The sequence below is a fragment of the Parambassis ranga genome, chromosome 5, assembly GCF_900634625.1.
Source record: "Parambassis ranga chromosome 5, fParRan2.1, whole genome shotgun sequence".
NCBI lineage: Eukaryota > Metazoa > Chordata > Actinopteri > Ambassidae > Parambassis > Parambassis ranga.
This window is the reverse complement of record NC_041026.1, coordinates 18037638-18061753: the sequence shown is the minus strand read 5'-3', so window position 1 is coordinate 18061753 and position 24116 is coordinate 18037638. Positions and strand designations below refer to the sequence as shown.

General features: G+C 39.4%; 3 protein-coding genes across 6 annotated transcripts; 1 reads left to right on the top strand and 2 right to left on the bottom strand.

Moving 5' to 3' along the window:
* Window positions 1–9003: 9003 nt before the first annotated feature.
* Window positions 9004–12495, bottom strand: LOC114436507 (probable G-protein coupled receptor). Its single transcript, XM_028406796.1, has 2 exons — window positions 12313–12495; window positions 9004–10410 (listed from the first exon to the last, which is right to left on the bottom strand). The coding sequence occupies exon 2, from the start codon at window positions 10322–10324 to the stop codon at window positions 9047–9049; it is 1278 nt and encodes a 425-aa protein (XP_028262597.1). The 5' UTR covers window positions 10325–10410; window positions 12313–12495; the 3' UTR covers window positions 9004–9046.
* A 1844-nt stretch (window positions 12496–14339) lies between these two features.
* LOC114436222 (uncharacterized) lies at window positions 14340–18216 on the bottom strand. 3 transcript variants are annotated; one of them, XM_028406385.1, is made up of 7 exons: window positions 18046–18216; window positions 17716–17758; window positions 17590–17642; window positions 17354–17510; window positions 15706–15872; window positions 15351–15579; window positions 14340–15270 (listed from the first exon to the last, which is right to left on the bottom strand). In XM_028406385.1, exons 3-7 carry the CDS (start codon window positions 17623–17625, stop codon window positions 15068–15070), a joined length of 792 nt encoding a protein of 263 aa, XP_028262186.1. In that variant the 5' UTR covers window positions 17626–17642; window positions 17716–17758; window positions 18046–18216; the 3' UTR covers window positions 14340–15067. The 3 variants fall into 3 exon arrangements, with proteins under 3 accessions (XP_028262186.1, XP_028262185.1, XP_028262184.1); XM_028406384.1 differs by having other exon boundaries at window positions 17590–17758; XM_028406383.1 differs by lacking the exon at window positions 18046–18216 and having other exon boundaries at window positions 17590–17905.
* Window positions 18217–18523: 307 nt separating this feature from the next.
* rrp9 (ribosomal RNA processing 9, U3 small nucleolar RNA binding protein) lies at window positions 18524–23432 on the top strand. 2 transcript variants are annotated; one of them, XM_028406245.1, is made up of 15 exons: window positions 18524–18706; window positions 18839–18933; window positions 19055–19167; window positions 19256–19323; window positions 19581–19622; window positions 19720–19846; window positions 19932–20056; window positions 20166–20258; window positions 20329–20429; window positions 20522–20656; window positions 21911–21973; window positions 22084–22241; window positions 22377–22456; window positions 22549–22622; window positions 23106–23432. In XM_028406245.1, exons 1-15 carry the CDS (start codon window positions 18623–18625, stop codon window positions 23206–23208), a joined length of 1461 nt encoding a protein of 486 aa, XP_028262046.1. In that variant the 5' UTR covers window positions 18524–18622; the 3' UTR covers window positions 23209–23432. The 2 variants fall into 2 exon arrangements, with proteins under 2 accessions (XP_028262046.1, XP_028262047.1); XM_028406246.1 differs by having other exon boundaries at window positions 22084–22229; window positions 23106–23429.
* Window positions 23433–24116: the final 684 nt, after the last annotated feature.

Genomic DNA, 24116 nt, shown 5'->3' with positions numbered 1-24116 from the left:
GCTGGCTGTACACTGAGGTTATATTGGGAACGTTACAGTGCCCTGTTTGGTATTTGCAGACAGTCTTTCAACTGAGGATCATTTTCTTGTGCTGTGGGAGGATAGAGAAGATAGGATATAAATACCGTGTGCATGGAGACAGCTTTGTATACAATGATACACATGTGGATATATACAGTCAGTACTATACATTTATAGCATGGGTGTGGAGGCTCAATAAAGTTTACTTAAAGTGACTAAGTAATACTGTCCTGCTATTTCTAAGATTTCATTCATTTTCCAGGGGCTTCTTTTCTTATGAAAAAGGTCTTTGCACCAGAAAAATGCAAGACAACACTGCTCTCTACTGGACTGTTATGGAAATGACCTACTAGCTGGTTGCATTCTCATGCAAGTAAGAGACAATACATATGTATTTAAAGACGTGAAAAAACCTGTGTGTTTGTGTGTGCTGGTAACTCTTGTGTTGTTGGCTCCATTCATAACAAACCCTTGAACACTACATCACTAACTGCTCATTCATCCACAGCACTACAATTCCCACAAACCCCCCAACTGATGTGGGGGGTCGCACTTTTCTTGTTTCCTCTTTCTGTTTGCATTTTTTAAAGACTACATAACTTTAGAGCATTGAAGCATTAATGAATGAATTTAAATCTCAAGATTGTTCAATAAATGTGACAATAAAAATATTTGAATGATTAAAATCTTGGATAAAAGCTGGACTAAAAGATTTTTGTAATGAAATCATGAATGCTGTGAAATGACACATGTTGTACAATTCCTTAAAAGCCAGGAGGAAGAAGCTGCAGCACCTCCTGCTGTTCACAGCGGCTACTGATAGTATTAGTATTGCATTGCTGAAGATTATTACACTCATAACTTCCTTCGACAGACATCATAGTTTTGTTTGCCACTGGGAAGCCGTATTTTATAGTGTATTATTTTGATATCATATTATTTTATATTTTTTGTTTATATTGTTCTCATTATGCATCATTTTTTTTTAATTTAATGTAATTTAATTATATTAAATTAAAATTAATAATAAAATGTTAGCTTTTCATTGTGTCTGATTAAATGTTATTTTATTATTTTGTTTGCATTTTAAATTATAATTTATCTTTCTTATTTTTCTGCCCAGCCCACCTGATGGTGGGATCAATAACTAATGATTTATTTATCATTTTATTTAATTACACTGTACTTCATTTCAGTCCTGGAAGTTGCAGAGCGACACATTTCCTTTTATAGTCAACACACACAAACACACTGATGTACTCTACATACCCAAAAATCTCTGTGATCTCGTGTGTTATGTATTTTTTCATCCAGTTTAGCCGCTTTCAAGTCTGTGGGTAGTCACTTCATCCTCTCTCCCTTACACTTCTTTTCGCAGTTTGCGGAGTTTTCCCTCTTCCCCCACCGTATTTCTTCTTCTTCTTCTGTAATATATAACAACGTGTTAAATGTAAACTGCCTGCGTTATTGCCCCCGCCGGAGACTTATAGTATTACATGCGACGCAGTGCGTCACGTCCACGTGCCCTTGCGTTTAAACGGCGCTAAAAACATAGGTGGCGTCGTAGATCAGACGCTAATAAGTAATTAGCAGTAGCTGCTCCTCCCTCACTAGATCTGTGTGGACAGAAGCTGTTTTAATGCAAGCCTTTAAACATGCTCACAGTTTGTTCGCGGCTTTTTAAATGTGAAGCTGGTAGCGACTCTTGATGATTCACAGTAAGTCTCTCTGACGTTTGACATTTAACTGGGACCAAGACGTTCACACATCTCTGTGGGGGTTTCTTTACCACAGGTCGGGACATGAGGCCCGTTTGGACATGGCATTAATGACTCGGTCTAAACTCTGGAAGCTGGAACTCACCTAAAGGTTTGTGGCGTCACTGCGAGCTACGTTGGTACGTGCTCAGCACGGCTTAATTGTTGTCAGGTGTGTTAGCTAGTTAGTTTCTGATGTTTAAGTTAAATAAACAAGGTGAAGGTACACAGCAGTGTGAAAATGGCAGCAGGAGGTGTATAATACACCTCCTGCTGCCATTTTGGTCTGGTTCACAGGTTCATATTCACTTGATATTTTAGTTTTTGTGGTTTCCACCAATGATTCAGTCCAAACTCCAAAGAGGAGCTGAACCTCACGGACACCTCAGTCGATGCCTTGAATTGTTAGCTATGTTAGCCGCTAATGCTAATCAGTGCTTGCTTGTTGTCAGGTGTGTTAGCTTGTTAGGCTAATTTTAACCCATGCCATGGATGTTGGCCTGTTCCTGGCTTTTATACAATGATATAATGCCATGCTTCAATTAATTTGGCCAGTTTAACATGCATTAAACAGGGTGAAGCTGCGCAGGTTCATGAAGCCCACAGGGCCCAATTATTAATCCCATATTTTAGTTTGGATCGAGGAGTGGAGGAGTGGATCATTGTTTTAATATTCCTGCTACTTCCCATCGTCATCTCATGCTCTTTTTTTTTCATTGGATGTTGACTACACGTTTGCAGTTAGGTGATGATCAGTTCACACTACTGGACTTCATACAGACTCAACACCATAATCAGTGCTGCTTAATTGTTGTCAGGTGTGTTAGCTTGTTAGGCTAATTTTAACCTGTGCCATGGATGTTGGACTGTTCCTGGCTTTTACACCGTGATATAATGCCATGCTTCAAAAAGGTGGCATGTTTAGCATGCAGGGTGAAGCTGCACAGGTTCATGAAGCCCAAAGGGGCCCCAATTATTAATTCCATGTTTTAGTTTGTAAATAAATTAATAATAAATTAAATCAATTAATGTCTGATAATTAAAGAAACTGAGTTGTCACTTCACAATGTCACTTTTGTATAGCCACTGCACAATGATGAATATTTGCTTACTTTATGTTTACTTTCCATCTTGCACTACTTTGCACGCTAGTACCCCCTCACCGATCCATGTTCATATCAGGGTTTATGTTTGCATTACAACCACTACTCATGTTCTGTTCTGTTCATTGTATGTCTGTAATGTCATGTTAATTGTTAGCCTTACTTTTAGATTACATTGTTTACTTTTACCTTATTTTATTTTTCTTATAGTATTTTTTAACCCATGCATGCTTCTTATTTCTTGTTAATTGTTATACGTTTTATGTACGCACCAATTACTAAGGCAAATTCCTAGTAATGTGAAACCTCTTTACTTACATGGCAATAAACACAATTCTGATTTAAGCCACAACACTGAAACTCTCCACTAGTTAAGGGGTAATTTGTTCCATTGTGAGAACTTAAAGTTGATTAAACCTTGAATATATATATATATATATATATATATATATATGGGGTTAAAACTGCTCCCCTCACAGTAGCTGGCTGCTCTGTTGAGGCATAAGTCTGATTTCAAGCTGTTTAATTGTGCACACTGTTTGCATGTTAGTGGCTTTTCAAAGTGGAGCTGGCAGTGTGGGGACACATCACCTGACTTTCCCTGTCTTAAGAGGTTTTGAAAACACTAGGACACTTTTGTGAATGTATAACTTCATGGTTAATAGTGTCAGTTCCTTGTTTAGTCTTGATTGTTTTTTGAAACATGAAGTGTTGAAGATGACTGAAGTGTATATAATCATTGACCTTTGAACTCTACACAAGGGTGTCTGTCTTATGTAAATGACCAATACTGGTCTGTGATGTTTAGGGAAACCTTTTGTAATAGCACGGCCAGTATTAGAACCACATGGAACAAACTCTGCTGCCACTGGATGAACAGATTGTACATGTAAAGTGTCTCTGTAAGACTTCATGTGTTCTACTAACCTTTGCAGACATGATTGTTCTCTCTCCTGTGGTTATTAGTAGTTGTTTGCCCAGTCACATCTTCAAACTGACAAAGAGCAGAGAACCGCATGAGTCCTGGACAGAAGTGGGTAGATGCTTTAACGCTAATAGCCTATAAAGGCAGGGTCCATAGAATCCTAAAGTCTAGCACGCAATTCTTACAGGTCAACCCATGCCTGCTCCTAGATATAATGGTAATTCAAATTCATCTTTAATCTGATGTAACGGCCTTGGTAGTGCTCTGCTCCTACTGACTGTAAGTGTGGGGGCAGCATGGCGTGATTTCCAACCACTCTGCTGCAGCAAATTAGTGTGCTGTTACTCTGGATTTGCACCAGAAGCTAACAGTTCTGTATAGTTTGAGTTAATTGTGTTAAACCACCAGGAGCAGTCAAACACAGATCATTCATATGGATTGAAGATGGCAGAATGCGTCACCGCTGTCACCCCTCCTCCCTGCAAACCATCTTCAACACACGCTGCCTCAGGAGAGCTCAGAAAATCATCAGACCCCACTCACCCCAGCCACGGACTCACTGCTGTCGTCTGGTAGATGTTGCCGGAGCATACGCCACTGAACCAGTAGTTCAATTGAACAGCATTTGCATGCGTGTGCATAATATCTGTCACTTCTGTCGCACACAGTATGCTCAGGTGCAATATTTTGTTAATTTATTTAAGCGCTTTGTTTTTTTGTTTTTATTAGTACTTAAGTTTACTTGCAGTTGCCTGGCTGTTTATGGTATGCTGTGATGATGCTCCTCCCTGGCCCTAAAACACCTGCAGACAGGTGCCACCATGGTTAAATGAAATTAAATTCAGATTGCAGATTCTCCAGCAATTCAGAGCAATCGTTTGCTTCAGCTTATGTCCATTTACTTGCTGTACCACATTCTCTATTAACAGTTTCTGTTGCATGAGCGGGATAAATAATACAAACACAGTTTTATCGCATGTACTTTGGCCTGTGTAGGTATATCTTCCTGTGGACACAAATATGTGTGTAAAGCACATTTTGCAGCATGCTTTGAAGAAAAAGCCGTCCACCTTTGTACCCATTAACCAGCCATCCTTACTGCTATTAATAGGTCAAAACCACACACTGTGGCAGACAATTCTTCCACGACACCTTCAACACAAGAATGTCATACACTGCTTTCATCTTCACAAAATAATGATCTGATACATGTTCATGTGCAAGAATGCCATTGCTTTAAATTATCAATGTGTTTTTGAGGAATTCCACATATCCTGTGCTGAATATATTTTCTGAACAAAACAATTGAACAACTGTAAAACCTCCTTACAAACTGGGCACCTGTTCAGAGTTGAGAATAATTGTAATAATAATCTGCTGTGTGAAGATCACTGATCAGTCTCCATGGTAATGATAATTTCTGCCTGCTGGATGGAGATGGAAAAAGAGAACACAGCGTATTGATGACAGAGAATTTCCTGTGTTGGTGCAGGAGACGATGGTATGCTAATGGACTGCACACCTCACTCGGCAGATGGGGTTTGTTTGTTTCCGGCTGCACAGGTGATGTCAGCAGAGAGAGAGTTTATGTGTGAGTAAGTGGGAGAGAGAGTGAAAGACACATACCCCAGCCTTCTGTACAGTGCGGATATGGAGCTCACAGGATATTAGCGAGTTATCAGACACGTTTTGGGAAAGAAAGTTTAGAATTTTCTATAACTGCTGTCTTTCCTATATTTATATCTATAAGACATTTTAATCCAGATATCCTTAAACTGTGCTGTACTGCATTCAATGCAAAGTTAATAAGTAAAGGTGCTGCTTAGCATCCATTTATTTACTTTTACTTACTATTTTTAACCAGGTTTAAACTGCAAGTTACATGTAAATAACAAGCCCAAGTGGAGGAACTGTGTGCTTGTTTTAACCAATGCAATCATTTACCACCAACTGAAGCTTATGTTGCCTGCAGCATCAGCTTATGTAGGGCATGATGGATGTCAGACAGTGTTCCTGCTCAGCACCTGTCAGTCCAGCTGTTTTTAGTACAATAGGTCAGACCGACTACTTATCACTTCTATCAACAGTCCTGTCACTAATGTGAGCAGCTACTGCTGCATCACAAATCATCAGCTGCAGTTAGGTTTCATTTGATGTTACAGTTTACACAGACATCAAAAACCATAACACTAGCTTGGAGTCAGCAACTGAGCAGTTTTGGGGTGTAGAGCCTCAACTGAGGCACCGGCAGCAAGGTCCTGGAAAACCGAATAAGAGTACCTTTAAACCAACACTCTGTTTTCTTTCTAAAACCTAACCCTAAACTTGATGGGAAAGTCCTATCCCTATGTATGTCCTATACACAACAACAAATCAACTGCAAATTGCCTAAAACATCAGTCTTGGGGGGTGATTTGCGGGGTGCTACACGTCCAGACTTCCTGTCTGACCAAGCAAAACACAAACACACCACCTACACATCTCTACAACCTTCCGTTCCCTAGATACGCCCAAAAAAACACAACCGGATGTGATGTACCTCCAGAACAGAAGCTCGCAGTGACATGGGAGTGGCACTAATGGGAAGCACACCCACAAACATGGGGGAGTAGGCTAAGTTCCCATCTCTCTATTTCATACGCCTTATCAGCTAATCAAGACCTCTTATGCAAATGAGTCATTCTAAGGAGTGTCTTCAGTAATCAATTCAAATTAATTCCTTGATTATGAGCAGTGTTCTTTTTTTGACAGTTTTTTTTATACTTTATTAAATGTATTGTTCATTGATAGTTTTCATAAATCATTAAACCAATAGCCTGCTTACCCTATGTCATGCTCAGAAATGTCTGTCACTAAAGCAGTGTTTCTATGTCTGCTGCTTACTAAGCAGGATTATCTAAGTACAGTATTTGTTTTTATATAATTTGCCTCCAAAACATCTGTGATGCTGTTATAAGAACTACACACACAAACACACACACACAGGGGAAAGGAGGAAAACCTGGGCTGGAACAGTGGTCACACATGAGTGCACTGGCTCTGTAAAGGTGGTGTAGTGGCAGGCTTGTATAAAAGTTGTGCTGTTACTGTTTTGATGGAAGGTCTGATAAAATAATGCGACTTCACTCCTTCAGGCAGCACCATCAATCACACCTTCTCCCTTTGATTCTTCAGGAATGGTTGCTTCTGTGCAACAACAGGGCAGCTCATCAAGTTTTAATTGAACAGACAGCACACTGTACAGCAAGAACATTACAGCCTTAGTAGATTTAAGTGCAGCCAAATAACAAATGACCATGAATTCTCATTTTCAACAGAGAGAGAGAGGGGGCTTGTGTTTGATCTACAATGAATATGCTTTACAAAAGAGATGCACAGTGGATGCAATTGTCTTTATTTCATAAAAGGTGCCACTGAAGTGGGAGGTCCTTCACGTTAATTAGCAACATATGAAGATGATATGGTACAAACATTCATTAAGCTGAGTCTGGAAGCGGGATGATGAAACAGGCAGTCAGATCTTTGAACTGGATTTCTATCAGCCCGCTCTTTCATGTTATTCTTTATGTGAGCGTAAATTGAATATTGATTGCACTGAATATCAAAATGGTAGTACAGTTAATAACAAAACATAAAAGACTAAAATTGAATTTATAAATTATTTATAATTTAATTTTAAGAAATGCCAAGCAGCGCAGCTAACTGTTTGAAATGTCACTCACATTATGCTGTAATGAAAACTCTGCTAGCAGGTAAAACACACAACAACAATGAAGCTATGACACCACCGAAAGCAGATTTTTCTCTCTCCTTATACAACTTTACATTCAGTAAATTAATTAATAGAATTTAAAGCATTAAGTCCACCTGACATTGTGTAACTTTCTATGCACAACAAACCTCTGTTCGAGTATCATGTCTTGTTTGTCCTGTTTGTGTCCATCACGGCTTGTTCTTTTATTCTGTGGGCTTTGATAACAACACTTGGCTGTTCTGTTATCAGAGTTGCACTCATCAGCACTGTGAATTTGTTTGCAGCAGAGACCATAAAATGGCACACTCTTATCTTGCTTTCCACATATCCAGATGTCTAGAAATTGGATTTCAGTTAGTGTGTGTGTGTGCATATGAGTAGCAGCATTGCTGTCAGTCTTGTTAATAGTTCTGCCTTCAAAAGCACATCACTGCTACTTAACAATAAATCATGGATTATTTTTATACAATGGATTTATTTACTGATTAATCTGTAGATGGACAAATGTATCCCTGCATGTCTGTGCAGGGTTATCACTTAAGTGTAATGTAGGTGGAAGAAGGGAATGTGCACACAATATATTCACTACAGTAACAGCTACAATATATTACTAAAGTCTTAATAATCTCCATCAATGGATCTATAAATAACAGAATAAATTATACATTTGCTTGATAATCTGTCTGTGTACGCGTATTAAAGACGACCACTTTAGCTATTATGAAATGGCATTTTCTCCTTATATAATCATGAGTTAACTAGGGTCAGTCTTAGTCACAGGCTTTTAGCAAGTGGACACATTGAGGACATTCTTGGTCAGGACCCAAAGAGACAAGCTGGCAAATTCAGTGCAGAGTGTTTTTTTTTGTTTGTTTTATTAATTAAAAGCTACTATGACTTGGACTTTATGTTAGGACGCAGCATATTGTGGTGTCAAGACAGCATGAGCATGCAGGAAAAACAGGAAAACATGTATGCATGTATTCAATTGTAAATGCTGCTTGAAATAAATATCTACTATAATTGGTTTAAATGATTTAAAGTAGCCAGTATTTATTTGCACATTTAAATCAGAATTCTTGCACAAACAGCAATCTGTCTCCATTTTACAATAAATAAAGTTTACATAAAGTTCTGCAACATAAATAGAACGTCTGATTGTGTGATCATTACAGTATACAAAGAGTATTGTCTTAGGAAGTAACATGACTAAAGATGTGATGTCTTCATCTTCACACAGTGTTTTATAACTCTGTAGATTCACCACACATACAGTAACAGTCATTTCAAGAAACTATGTCAATCAGTTTTAATTTTAAATGTTTTTTATCTGAAGGGGAAAAATCAAGTTTCAAAGAAATGTGTTTATTACTTAATGCTCCATTTCGTCTTCTACTGGGTTCGAATATGACATTACCCTCAACAGTCAATAGTGTAGTTGCTTATTATATAACCAGCAGACCACACTGACCACACTGATGTACGTCTAACTAAACTCCTCTGGGATCTGTCCTGGTATCCTGAAACCAGTCTGCCCAGTTTGATCCAGAGTGCTTCTGGGACTGGATGTGGCAAAGCTCGCCCGTGTCTCTAATGTGCAGCTGGTCCGGTGCAGGAATTGCAGGAAGTTCTCGTGGCCTGAGCCCTCATGGCTGGAGATGGCTAACTCCATTGGTCTGGCCGAGAAGCACCGCCTCAGCTTAAAGAGCTCCTCCCTGATTTGCCGGTTAAGAAGTCCATAGAAAAATGGGTTGATAGCAAAGGAGGAATATGCCAGCCAGGTGACTGCTTCCTCAAGGTCATCTGGGATCTGTGGCGTTGCGTCTAGGATCAAATGGAGGTGGAAGGAAAAGTAAGGCAGCCAGCAGATCAGAAACTGACCAACAATGACAACCAGAGTAAGAGCAGCTTTGCCACCACCGAAAGGCCGATCACGCATTATCCTGCGAGGGGCATTTCTGGTTGTGATGATGGTGGTCTGACTGTTTATTGAGTCAGAGCGATGCTTCAGTTGACTGTTCGTCCAGGAGGGCAGAGGTCCATGCTGCCGCGCAGCCACACGTGCCACCTTGTACACATTACAGTACACAGCAAAAATCACAACAGCTGGTAGACAGAAACAGCTGACACTGAAAAGCACTGAGAAAATGCGTCTGTGGTCGCTGTGGCTCCAGTGTAGAGTGCAGTGTGCAGCACTGATGGAGCTCAGGCTGCCATAAGATGGCCATCCAAACACAGTGGACAACCCCAACACAGCAGAAGCCACCCACACCATCACCATCACTGCTGCAGTAAGCTTTATAGTCATCTTGACCTCATAACGCATGGGGTGGACGATGTAGTAATAACGCTCCACACTGATGGCTGTGATGGTGAAGATAGAGGCAGCTATGAGAATCACATTCAGGAAGACGTAGACCTGGCACTCCAGCACAGTGAACACCACGCTGGCAAAGTATGGAGAGCTGGACACAATGCCAAGAGGCATGAGCAGGATGGCACACAACAGGTCCACAGCACAAAGGTGGCACACAAAGGCAAACTTCCTGAGATGAGGGGCTTTTATGACAACCACCAGGACAGCAGTGTTGGCCAGAAGTGCTAAAACATTCAGGGTCACCATGAAAAACATCCCTGTCAGGTCCTTGAAGCGGGTCTGTGGGTTGGAAAGAGTGCCCAGCTGTCTGCTGGGTGGAGAGGGCAGCGGTGCCCAGTTGGAGGTGTTGTCATTGTAGTCAGAGGACAGAGAGGAACTGTTCTCCATGATTCATAATAAAGGTTTCAATGTACAAATTCCAGACTCCCCCATTATTGAGTTATAAGACCAAAGGAACATTCAAGTCTTCACTCCTGAAATGGAAAAATAAAGCACATTAAAACAGAAAATTATACTAAATAAACATTCCACTGTTTAGGCTAATATGTTGAGCCTTTAACCAACAATTCCAGGTTTTACAGATATGGAAAAGCATATTGGGAATCAGATTTGTGTCCTCCTGATCATTAAAAAAATGAATTTTTCTAGACTTACTATTTTATCTTGTTTGCAGTTTGCACTGTTGAGACTTTTTAATCTTTTTAGATTCACTAAAAAAACCAAAACAACAAGCTGAAAAGCCTCACTGCACACACAACCAGGCTGACATAACCTGGCAGAAGTGCCTTGACTTGCAGCTGTAAACCAATGAGACAGTATATGTCACTATATGATGTAATCATGCCCATTTTGATTATAGCTGCTTTAAGAGCACTATAACAATGTGTATACTTCATGCCAACAACACAGATGTCTTCAGTGTGTAACACAGGCTTTCTGTTATAAGTGTGCAGCTGACATAACCCTGTTGACATTACGCTGACGAAGACAAAGCCCCCCCAGTAGTAGTCTTAACATACAGTAATAAAGTGTATAACCGTAAACTCCTTGCACCATCCTTCAATAAGCTAATCAATAAGTGTTCTCATTATTTGTGGGGGACATGTAAGAAGGGACTCTCTCCCTCTTTAGTGAGAGAGAAACATGATCAATAGGAATAATTCATGGAGGACACCTTGTCTCCCCTCCATCTGCCCCCGTCCTTTAGAAATGAAAGATAATGAGTGTGCTTGTTATAGCCCAGATGCAGGGAACTGGCTGCATTGATTAGTATGTGTTTAGTGTCACCCTTCACCAGAACCATCAAAGAGGAAGCTTCCGCTCTGACCCCAAATCACTGAGCAATTTTGAAATACTGCACATAATATTTGCAAAATATATCATATGGTTACTCTGTGTGTGTGTGTGTGTGTGTATCCACCCCATGTTTCTAACCCATCTTGTGCTGAAAACCATAATCAGTTTTGGCCATGGAGGATGCTGTGTCCTAAATACATGTGCTTTCTCCCTGCCAGTGATCCACTGATGCTCTTCACTGCTGTAATCTCCTCTGCTTGGACAGCCATTGGTATGCCACATTCACACTGAGAATTATCCCCAGGACTACATGTACATTCTCATACACATTATGTAAGGATGCCCTCAATTTCATTATGTTCCTGCTGTAGCTCAGCGTATGCTGTATCAAGTTCTTAATGTCCTACTTCTGAACAGCTTGTTCATTTTCAGCCACTGGTCATTTTCAGTTTTTTAGTGTAGTAAAAACTAAAAAAAAATAACTGCTGTTATTAAACTGTGTAAAACAAAAAAATAGGTCTTTAACCTCTAATAAAATAGTCTATCACAATGAAAATACTTAAATTTGTTTCTATCTCATGTTAAAGACTAGAATATTTGATGCAAAGTATTATTTGAAGTTAAAATTAATAAATTAAATTGTTGTTAAACACACAGTCAATTTCCTTTAAATATTAAGTTAAACATAAGGTAATTAAATCATAATCAACTACATCTATCCATTGATTAATTAGGGACATAAAGTAGGCCCATCTTTTCCAGATTAAACAGTGGTAATTTATTTCTGTACAGCATAAATTCATAAGACCTTAAACTGCCTTTGACTCAAAATTCAGCAAGAAATGATATGAAAAAATAAATCGGTTGACTTAAAATACTGATTATCCTCAACTACATGTTTTATCATCCTTTGAGTATGATGCCGACACAGCTACAGTCATTTTCAGGTCCCTTATACCATGTCAGTATCAGATGGATATGAAATTATCAAATGATATTCACATTGTTCTACCTTAACTTCAGAATTCCCAAAGTTAGTTTTAGCAGTTCATCTTCTTACACTAAGCAAATCTTCTTACATTTAGAAGATAGGCTGTAGATCCTCCAGACGCTTCTTGTAAAGTTGGATACTTCCAAACGATGGTCATGGCTTTTCTCTGACACCCAGGTGTTGCTTCAAGGTGCTCTCAAGTGTTGGCTGACTTTTCAGTGCTCCACCTCACTATCCCACTGTGCTGCTACCTCTGAGGACCCCAGGGAAGGCTGGCAGAGAGAGAGGTGATGTGCTGTGAATCCACTGAGACGACACAGCTCAAGGAGGAGGAGGAGGAGGAGGAGGAGGAGCCTGCAGTCGGTGATTGTTCAAATCACATCTTTCAAGAGGAGATGACTGCATCAAACCACCACCCACTGACATTAACCATGTCCCACACACACACACTCTTTCATCAGTCAGTGTGCGTCACTGCCACACACTGTCCTCTCTTCATTGCCTCATTGAAGAAATGAAGACACTAAAGCATTCACCATTTCACTCACAGAACTTCATTTTTTTACCTTCATCAAGGCTGGAAAGAAACAAGGCTCAGCACTGACATCTGTTGGCTGCTGGGGAAACTAAACTGTGTTCCAAGTTACAGTTTTTCTCAATTGTTTACACACATTTTCTGAAAGCATGCCTCATATTCTCAGAACTCTACACACAAATCCAAAATAACACACAATGGGCAAAAACCCCTCAATTCTCCTGCACAATTACATTACATTATAAACAATGTTATTTATTCTTAAAATGGGTTTATGTTTTCAAATGACACACACAAACCATCATACAATTAGACATCTATAAGAACCAGCTGAACACTGATGTGCTCAATGTAAAACACTATGATGAATGGAGTGTTTTCCAATGACTGGGTTGTTTGTTGTTTTGTCTGACTACAGACAGTACATTTATAAGTGTGTTGTAAAATATTTGAGAATATTGTTTTTATACGTAGAACACACAAATACACGGTAACATTTTATTTTATTTTTCCCGCAAAAACAATGTGCACAGTGTACATCCTATTCCCATCCCCAACCAACACAAAGTTGCACATAGTACACTACATACAAAACAACAGAAGAATTTACTGTATACAGTTACAGTACAAACCCCCCCCCCCCCCCCCCCCCCCCCAAAAAAAAAAAACAAAAAAAAATGCTGCATCCTCCCTTCTGTTGTGGTCTGGCCACAGCACCTCATCCACATCACAAGCAATGTTTTGCCTGGCCAAGCAGCCGGGGAAATATCGCCTAGCATGGCAAATCCAGCCATGAAAAGCATTAGCTGCCATATCTCCACATGCGTCCTCCATAGCTTGGAGAAGGGGAACATGCGTTTGTGGATTTCGGTCATACACTTTCCATCTCCAGGCAGAAAAAAATTCCTCAATAGGCTTGAGGAATGGAGAATATGGAGGGAGATACACAACTAAAAAGCGTGTGTGGGCAGTGAACCAGTTACGAACCAGAGCAGCCCTGTGGAAACTTACGTTATCCCAAATGACAACGTACCTGAGCTGCTCTGGGCCATCTACCTGATCTGGTGGAATGAGTGTGTTGTGTGAATCTGCCTGGAAAAAAAGCTTTGATCATCAAATTTCAGATTTTAATCCTTCTCTCTGAGTAGACATTAAAGAAATGTGTTAAATTTGTGTCCACAACAAAACAGCCTGAGTTTCATCTTTGACCACCAACATCTAATGTGAAAACTTTTGCATCAAGGTTTTTCTGAGATATCATATGAATTCATATGTACAGTCAATCTGAAAATAAAATGCCTCAGGCTGTTTCCAACATTCATAAAGTTAAAAAAAGAATTATGTTTGATGCAGTTCAAAATGTTCAACTCCTCCCACTAATCAGACACCATTACTTGATTTTGTTGGTTGTTTTCTAAATTTAACAACCATACTGGCAAAAAATGATTGCATATGAACACATTCATTACTGTCAACATATAAAGAATATGGAACTGCAAAACACTTCTACAGTCCTGTGCAGATGTAAGAAAAACTCCAAGTTGAAGACGAGTATCAGTTCTGAAAGTTTATTGGCCCTTACTATGAGGTACAACAAAGACGTGAAAAACATGTTGTTGAAGGTTATAATAATCACTTACAGCTTATTGCAACACGTCCTCACAATTAAAAAAAAACGCCACATTTGGACAATAACACACCTCATGGTCAGGTTTCGGCTGATGACACATATAGACATGTTTTTTTAAGACATACAACATTATTTCAAGTTTGCAGTAATGGAACATATGATCATAGATGGAGTCCCAAAACGACCTCATGTGACATTTTTCTGGTGAGGACGGACTGGCTTATTCTGATGCTGAAAATGAATTAAAAACACAGCATCACTGGTTTTAACACACAGTTTGTCATCAGCTTACAGGGTACAGAGGAGTTGTGTATTGTTTTGTAACATGTCATATTTACACATACTGATTGAAATACTTGACAAAGACTGACTTCACAGACCTGTTTTTTAGTCACTTACTGTTTGTCATACAGTAAGGCCATTTAAATAAGAACACTTGTTTTCACCACATGTAATATTTAGAGTGCTACTGAATGCCTGTATCTGTTTACCAGGTTACACATTTAAACATGGCAAAGTAAAAAAAATAGAATTCTAAAAAGTGATTAAAAAATAACTTCAAGCACTAGATTTAATCGCAGGATAAACTAGAAGCAGATCAAAAAAAGGCAACCGTCACACACACTTCTATCACACGTGAAATACTAGTGACCGGCACACGAAGGCGGACTGGAAATGCTACAACTGAGAGTCATTTGTCAACGCGCCGTTTTCAGTCAGGAGTGAAGCATCTTGGGAAAAGTTTTGATCAACAACAGCTTTGTGTTCCGTTTTAACCAAACCCAGTCTCTTCTTCAGTAATTTATCCTCATTGTTCAACTTTGTGCGGATTGCAGTTTTTATTTGGCTGCTGTCAACACCGAACTTTACTGCCACATGATCTGAAAGAAGAAGAAGAAACGTGATCATCCCTGTGGCTGCCAGCTTTATAAATTATTAGCTGCAATATGTTTTATCTTACCAATTATACTTTTCAGAACGTCAGGGGGGAGTTGAGGCTTGTGGCAATCATCTCCTGTAAAGGTGTTTCTTCGGCCCTGCAAAGAGTGTGTAGCCAGTGTTTCTCTGTCAAAGAGAATCATCAGCAACGCTGAGGTGTACTTCTTGTAATCTGCGATCTCTGCAACGCGCTCGTATAAGTTTTTTGGCACTCTTAGATTCTCAGAGAGATACAGGAAGTTGTGGTCATCCTGAAAGAAAAAAAAGAGTTAAGATGCATTAATGGCTGACATTGTTAAATAACAGTGATCATAACATGATCAAACAAAGCGATCTTTACTGAAGACACAGAACATGCCTCACACAGGAGCACTGACCTCTGGAATGCTATGAACTCCTCTCATCTCAGGCTCGCTCAAGAAAGAGATGGCTTCATCTGTGCTTTGTGGCACTCCTGCTGCCTCGCCTCCTTGGAGAACGTGATCCAGAGTGACACGTAGCTCATGTGCTGTGTGCCTCATCTGCATCATCAGGGTGTTCATCTCTGCATAAAACCGAAGTGTCAAATCACCAAAGCAGAATAGAAGTGATGCCATGTTTAGGGTTTAGGCAAAGGGATATGGCTGGAATATTATGAAGACTAAACATAAAGAGAGGTTTAAATGAACTAAAAACAGAACTCTGAAAACACCAGTGGTGGAGGAAGTACTTAAGCTTGGTACTTAAGTAAAAGTACAATTACCCAGCAAAATATATACTTAAATAAAAGTAGAAGTGCTAAATCAACAATCCTACTTAAGTAAAAGTCTTAAGTACTTACTTTTAAATGTACTTAAAGTATTAAAAGTAAAAGTACTCACACACCGAATATATATTATTGATTTCCATTGCAAAGGATATCTGAACAGGTTAAAATAATCAAAGAAATCCTCTTAAAATTGACAATGTGTAGTTAATTTACATTTTCAGTACCCAGAACCATCTATGGACAGGTCTGTGTGTCATGAGGCAGGCTGTGGGCATCAAGTGAACAAAGAGGCTGGTAATAAAAAAAGGCATTCACCATTTTTACTGTGTAAGATTAATGTTATGATTCATGTTAATCAGACATTAATGGATGGATGTGTGTTAACAGACAGTAGCTAACTAGTTAGCTAACTGAGCAAGAGCACCAGCATCATGATTGAGTCACATTATAGAAACACAGCTCGAATTTTGGCAATGCTTCTTCTGTCCACCCACACACACACAGTGACAGTGAAATAACGGTTCCTTGAAGTAATAGGTGCTTTTCCAACAGCTGCATAATTCAAAATTGTCCAAAATAAGTGGAATGACAGAGAGTTCTCAAAAAAGCAGCTGAAAAATGACTAACTTGTAGTAACTTTAAAATTTTTGTGCACTGTATTTATACACCCTTCTTAACTCTTATTTGAATGCAATTTATGCTTGATATTTGTGTTTTACACATACCTATTCCAATGTCTCAATAGTTGATTGTTTTTAAAAGGGTTTAGCTGCATTATATTATGACAATAATACTGATTAATACAATTTATCAGACACAATCAAAAGAAATTTTCATGACAGGCCAGTCTGGGGACAGTTCATAAAACACTAATTCATTGATCGAGTTAATAAATTTTGTTAATTTCACTCCTACCCAGTAGACAAAATTAAATGTAACAATTTAATAATTAAAGATGTACTGCACACAGAAGCAATTATTTAAGTATTTAGCCAGAATTATGACAAATTATTACACCTTTGAGCCCATATAAAACAAACGTTATACGTTGTTTCAGGGAACTGTTTCAGATTTTAGAGATTTAGATTTAGAGATGTTGTGGTCTTAAAACATAAAGTAATTTGTAATGTAGGCTATTGATTTTCTTAGTTTTGTAGTGGTTTTTATTCTAAAGCATTAGAAATAATATTATTTTATCAGTTATAATAAAATGTGCATGGTTTTGGTCGACTTATTTAAAGGATATAATTAAATGAGTGAATCATCTTTCCACCTACCTTTGAGTTCCCTTAGTTCTCTCTCTGCCAAAATTCTACATCTGCGTTCATATTTCAGCTGAGCCTGCAGTTGCTCTATTTTCATGAGCAGGCTGACGGTGTCTGTTCTGATGCCTGGACTTGCAATGTTCTCCTCCTCAAATTCAATAGTATCAGGCTGCAAAATGAGAAGAAACATCATGAAACCCTCTCATGTTTACACATTGAATTCACTGTTCAGTGGTTCAGCTTCTCACCTCATTGTCTGGGAAAGGTGAGTAACTGGATTCCATCCTGTACTTATCCTCTCCTGAAACACAGCCAAACTCCTGAGCCTCTGTGCCGATCTTTATCATCTTTACCTGTGTGTGTGTTGAACTCACGCCTGCGTCTCTCTTGGGTGGCATGGAGGAGTTAAAAAAGAATCTGGAAAGAGTAATCATTTGACCCGATGACACAGCAAGCATCGCTTTTCCGCACAGGATGGAGCCAAACTTTTGGGGTCTGAACTTTTTCAGTCACGTTTGTCTGCTCGTTTTAAACTCATTCATGCTTTTAACAAAATAGTTCTTAGTTCACACGTCGCATCCCCTCCCCCTGCCTCCTCCTCAACCCCTCCTACTAGCCTCCAGCTGGAGCCATACAAACTGCATTTCAATACATTATAAGAATACATGTGCTATTTAATGTCAGGCAGTTCAGAGGAGCCTCACCTGGACGCTCAGGCTGACTTCAACGATAAACTGTGAACACAGTCACTGAGGACAAAGACAGCGCAGTACATGAAAATACTGCGTAGTAGAGGAAGTAGTAATACTACTGCAGTAGTACAGTACATAGATCCTCATACAATTATTGCAAATTTATACCAGCCGCGCTGAACATTTCCGGGTAAATATAAGTGAAATACTTATCCTATATTTATCTTTCACTGTATATGCCGTACATATATTTACACGGCTACTGTGTTGTGAAAGGCATATTTTTACAATTATGTGTGGAACAAAGCTGCGAAAACGTATTCCCCGGTGGAAGCATTTAGGCTCAGTACAGTTTCCTGTTCATCGTAAAATGTCAGTCTAACCAATGAAAATGCAGAATTTTGCTAAAAGGCGGGACTTTGTGAAGTGATCGTGACGCTTAGCCAATCAGCTTGCGCTAAACCCTTATTGAACTTCCTAGTTTGGTTGCAGGCTGCCCATGTGGGTACAATGTTGACTTGCTGCTAGAGATAGTTAAACTGTTCACGTTGTCTTTAGTTTATTTTATTATAAAACGCTACGTGTCACCATGTCGTCGTCATTCTTCATCAAGGCAAAAGGAAACCCCAAGTTCGCCAAAAAGGGGAAAAATACAGCAGCACCGAAACGAAAGGTAAGAGAGCTGTTAGCAAGTGAGCTAATGCAGGCTAGCTTGTAGGTTCAGTCAATGAAACTTTATAAACACCTGCTAAAGATACATTCCAGTAAGTTATTACAAGCAACAAAACATTTTTTTCTGGTGCAGGGTGATGGGGATCCACCTGGAAAGAACAAAATACGAGCAAAGAAACCCAGCTCCAAATACAACGAAGAGATTTCCAGTGACTCTGAGACAGAGAGGTGCAGATCTGATTGGTTCATTGTTATTACGATGTTAAACATTGATAACATGTTTGAATAATGTCTTAAATGACAACATATAATTACTTATGCAAGTGTAAATGTGTTATGATTTTTTTAGCCCCATAGTGCCCAGGAAAAGACAGTCCAAGGAGCAGGTTGAATATGAGGAAACTCCTCAAGAGAAGAAGCTAAGATTAGCAAAGCTTTACCTTGAACAGCTAAAGGAAGAAGGTAAACTTTATTAATGCATTATGTAAATTAAGTTCTGATCTGTCTGTGCAGTGCCTAAATGTATTAACTGTGAATTTTCTCTCATCAGAGGACAAACGTGCCGAAGACGGCGCTTTTGAGACAGATCTGATTGCAGGAAAACTTCAAGAAGAAGTGGTAAGAAATGAATCGGTTTTGTTTTTGGTGTTTAAATCTCTGAACCCTGAGTATAAGTGGCTTGATCAGCTTGATTGCAAAATTAATTTTGATTTTATCAATCAAATCAATTATGTCACCATACAGAAGATGAAGGCTCATGCCAGTTAGTTACAGGATTTTTTAATCTGTTATGGGTTATTACTAGCACAGAGAAATACATGATGTTTTACCACAAGAAATCATTTTGACACATCTTTCAATCTTGTTCCCATCAGCTTGAACAAAAAGGAAAGCTTCAGAGACTTGTTGCCAAAGATGTACGTACAAGAATTTCTTCTTCACAATTCTGATGTTACACATCAGCTAAAAGATCAGCTACCAGATTGCTGTTATTTAACTCCTTATCTTCTTTAGCTCATTCCACCAGAAACTTCAGAGATCAGAGTGTTAAGAGGACATAAACTTCCAATTACCTGTTTGGTCATCACACCCGATGACAAATGTATCTTCTCTGCTGCCAAAGACTGCTCCATCATTAAGTGTAACTATGCAGTGAAAACCTTTCAAATGGGAATGTAAATGTTTTATTTAGTAGCCTTGGCTTAGGTTTACTTTTCTGTCTGTAGGGGATGTTGAGAGTGGTAAGAAACTTCATACAATTCCTGGTGGAAGGAAAGGTACTGAGGACCGCCATGTAGGACATACAGCCCACATCCTTTGTATGGCTATATCATCAGATGGAAAATACTTGGTGAGTAGTCCTCCCACAGCAACTCCAGCTTTGTAATAAAATTTTTTTTAGTCTTTTTAGAATAAAGGGTAAAATCACTGTCTTTCTTGTGTTTTCTTTTTTGTTTTAGGCCACTGGAGACATGAACAAACTGATCATGATCTGGGAGGCAGAAACATGTAAACATCTATATAAGTTTACCGGACACAAAGGCCCAGTCTCGGTATGTTCTCATTTCTAAAGTTTCTTTAGTTTTCTAGATGTAGGAACTTGAAGTCTTCTGTCCTTCTCAGGGTCTTTCATTCAGGAGAGGAACTCACGATCTGTACAGTGCTTCTCATGACCGCTCGGTCAAAGTGTGGAATGTGGATGAGAATGCATATGTGGAAACTCTGTGAGTAACTAATGAGAAGAGCATTTTCACCACCCCACACACTTCCTTTGCCTCTAATGTGCCTGTTCAACGGTGATTGTGATTTTCTGTAGGTTTGGCCATCAGGATGTGATCACAGGACTCGACAGTTTGAGCCGTGAACGCTGTGTGACAGCAGGGGGGCGGGACCGCACAGTGAGGGTGTGGAAGATAGCTGAGGAGTCTCAGCTGGTGTTCCACGGCCACGAGTGAGTCGATTGGGTTCTGGTTCTGGATTGGTGCTGGTGCCTGTTCAGTTGGATCAACTTGTAAACCTTTTTCACAAGCTCGGAGGCACCATTGTCATATCACTCTTTAAATATTGTGTTCTGAGATGAACCACAGTGCAAAGAGAGCTTTTCTGTCTATTGTTTTTGAGTTGGGCACAAAATACTACCATGTCAAGAGCACCTAAAAACATGCTAGTGTCTTAAGGCTGTTCCATACTCCACAAGAACAGAGAACTTGCTCCACAGGTGGTAAGAGTAAAAAAAAAAGTTCTTTTCGGCACAGAGGTACCATACTCCGACGCAGCACACGTCACACACAAAAGGTTAACAATGCAATTGTATTGTAAATTGTGAGCATAGTCATGGTTACCTGGCCTAACGAGCTGATAATGTTCAGGAAAGAGGGCGCATAGCATGATAATAGATAGAAGATCAGTGTAGCTGACTGTAACAGACCTCTGGCCTGAGTGAGTTTAATTCTGTGAACGTGTGGATGACTGTCTGCAATAATACATCCTGTCTTCCGGTGTTTAATGTGCACGAGCCGCTGTAACGCAGTGATCAATACTGGGATTAGTTTTTATCGCCACCTTTTGGACAGACACTCTCCTGTGTGCCATGTTTCTCCTTCAGGGGCTGTTTGCCAGCTGCTCATCTAAACTGTCCATCGTCGCTGTACTTCCTCCTTCTGTCTGCGTGTTCTGCACCTGAAGACTCTCTTGTGCTTCAACACATTCATCACGCCCACAATAAATTCCGACCAATCACAGCATGGTTGACGCACAGTCTTGAGAGAAAAAGTTCTGCCCGGACCATGTGTACGAGATCGCTGCACAACGGGCGGTCCGAGATAAAAAAATGATGTCATTTTGTGGGCGTAACGTCTGCAGGGGGAAGGGAGTTCTCTGTTCTCGCAGAGTATGGATCCAGCTTCAGATGCAGTGATGAAGTGTGTAGGACTGAGTGATCAATAAGTGTATTTCAGACAGTCATACAGCAGTAAGAAGGTTTCAAGAACATGAAAGAAAGAACATTTGTTCTGGGCATTTCTGTAACTCCTCTCTAGCTTGTCTGCTAACTTTAAATGTGTTCTTGTTGCCAAAGAGTTTAAAAAAAACATTTGATGTTGGGAAATACTGAATTGATTTTGGTGTATAACAATATATCTGTAATACTCCTCCATACCTCTGTGAAGATGCAGAGACTGACATCATCATCTGTTTTGTCCTTCAGGGGCTCAATTGACTGTATCCAGCTTATAAATGAGGAGCATGCGATAACAGGAGCTGATGATGGGTGAGACACTTATTTGCTGTTATTACCTTCATCATTTATTTAGTCTTTTTTCCCAGAAACTAACTCAGTCGTCTTTATGTGCCCTCTCTCAATAATCTTAACGACCCCAGCTCTGTGTGTCTTTGGAGTGTCAACAAGAAGAAGCCTCTCACCACAGTGAAGCAGGCTCACGGTTGCCATGGTGATGCAGGGATGGAGCAGCCTCATTGGGTGGCTTCGGTCGCAGCGCTTCAGAACTCGGATACCGTTGCCTCAGGTGCCTCTGGCTGTGAGAGTCCTCTTCACAAGCTTTTCAAAAACACATGCATGGTGTTATGTGCAGGACACAATAATTATAATTCAGTGGGGTTTTTTTCAGTGTTTTTTCAGTAGTGAGATTAACAGCGGCTTTTCTTCTGTGCAGGCTCCCACAACTCACAGGTGAATGTGTGGAAGTGTGGCCAGAATTATCGTGGGCTGGAGCCCTTGTTCAGTGTGCCAGTGGTAAGTTACATAAGATGTTTTTTTGTGCATTCCTGTCACCTTTCACAGCTGCTGTAGATGAATGTATCTTGTCCTTGTCTGTTTCCTTCCAGTCTGGTTTTATAAACAGTCTGAAGTTTTCCAGCTCCGGGCAGTTCTTGGTTGCAGGAGTCGGACAGGAACACAGGTAACGGACTGAAGCTCATGTTTCCATAGAAACAGTCTGACAACTAAAGTCAGTGTAGGTGCATGTTGAGAGAAATACCCACTAGATGGCAGTGCAAATTCATCTCTGAACTTTAGTGGAAATGTTTAATTCAGAAAAGTGAATTCTCAAAATGAGATGGATCAAAGTAAATGGACACATGGATCTTTTTATTTATAGGATAATAAAACAGTGCTAAATCATGTAAAATCGTGACTGAGTAGATGCCTACTGTGAATAGTTTAACATCAGGTTTGATATTGGATTCAATGACTAAAGTGCAATAAATCTGTTGGAAATTGACTCTTTTAGTCTCATAGATGTGTGAATAAAATTCTGTATCAATGCTGTGGTGCTGAATAGAACATTTCAGTGATGCAGGAAGAGTGTGTCCTGAAACAACAGTATTTTTTCTGCACATCAAATATAAAATAGTTTCTCTTCATTACCTCTCTCTGTGTACAGGCTGGGCCGGTGGTGGAGACTTAAAGAAGCCAAGAATGGGATCTATATTATTCCTCTTAAAAGGAAAACCTGTGACCCTGAAGAAGCACAGCTCACGGAATAATCAAATGTAAAGTGTCTCTATTTTGTAAATTAAATGTTAAAAAAAAACTGTTATGTGCCTTTGTATTCTTATTTTTCCTTTAATAACTGAGTGGGGTCCATGTTTTTATGGAGTGTTTAAATGTCGCCCGCCTCAGTGATGGGATCAGAGTATTGTGGGTAAGGTTCACTGAGTGTAAAGAGTGCAATGTACCAGTCGAACGAAGACTTGTTCGGCTGCTGGGGAAAAGTTGATGTTTCTCATTGGCTTAGTATGGTAACTGCTTTTGTTTGTGTTATTAATGGAGCTCTTGGAGCTTAAGTAAAGATGTGGACAGAATTAACAGAGAAGCTACTCAAATACAGTTTTGTTTTTTGTCAGCTAACTTAAGTGACTTACTTAAAATTTAGTTTGACAAAGTGTATTTGAAAGGTTCATTACAACATGTTAAATGATGACAGCATTATGTTGACAGCATCACAGTGATGAGCCTGTTTGATATTTGCACTGTCCTCAGTTGTCCTGCAGGTGTCCTTTTAGACCTTTACACTGTTACTGCTGTAAATGTCTGTGTTTTATTACGTATGCCATTGTTGGAACAGATCAAGGAGTCCATATATTCATATATTTTCACATTAAAAATCTCAGTATATAATATAACAAGTCTTGGGTGAGAACTTATCTGCTCATTGTGGGAGTTGTAGCTTCTGACTTTTTCTATTAGTTTTGAAATTAAATGAAGTAGAAATTTTAAAATAATGAAACCCTGCGTCATGTGAACAGCTGCTTTCAAAGTAACAGACCCCAAACTCCAACACAGCAGAATTGAATGTTTTGATATTAAAAAACATTTTATTTACATAAATTACAAGAGCACACACACTGTTAGAACAGCTTACATCAACACATGTCCTTTATATTGTCTAGTT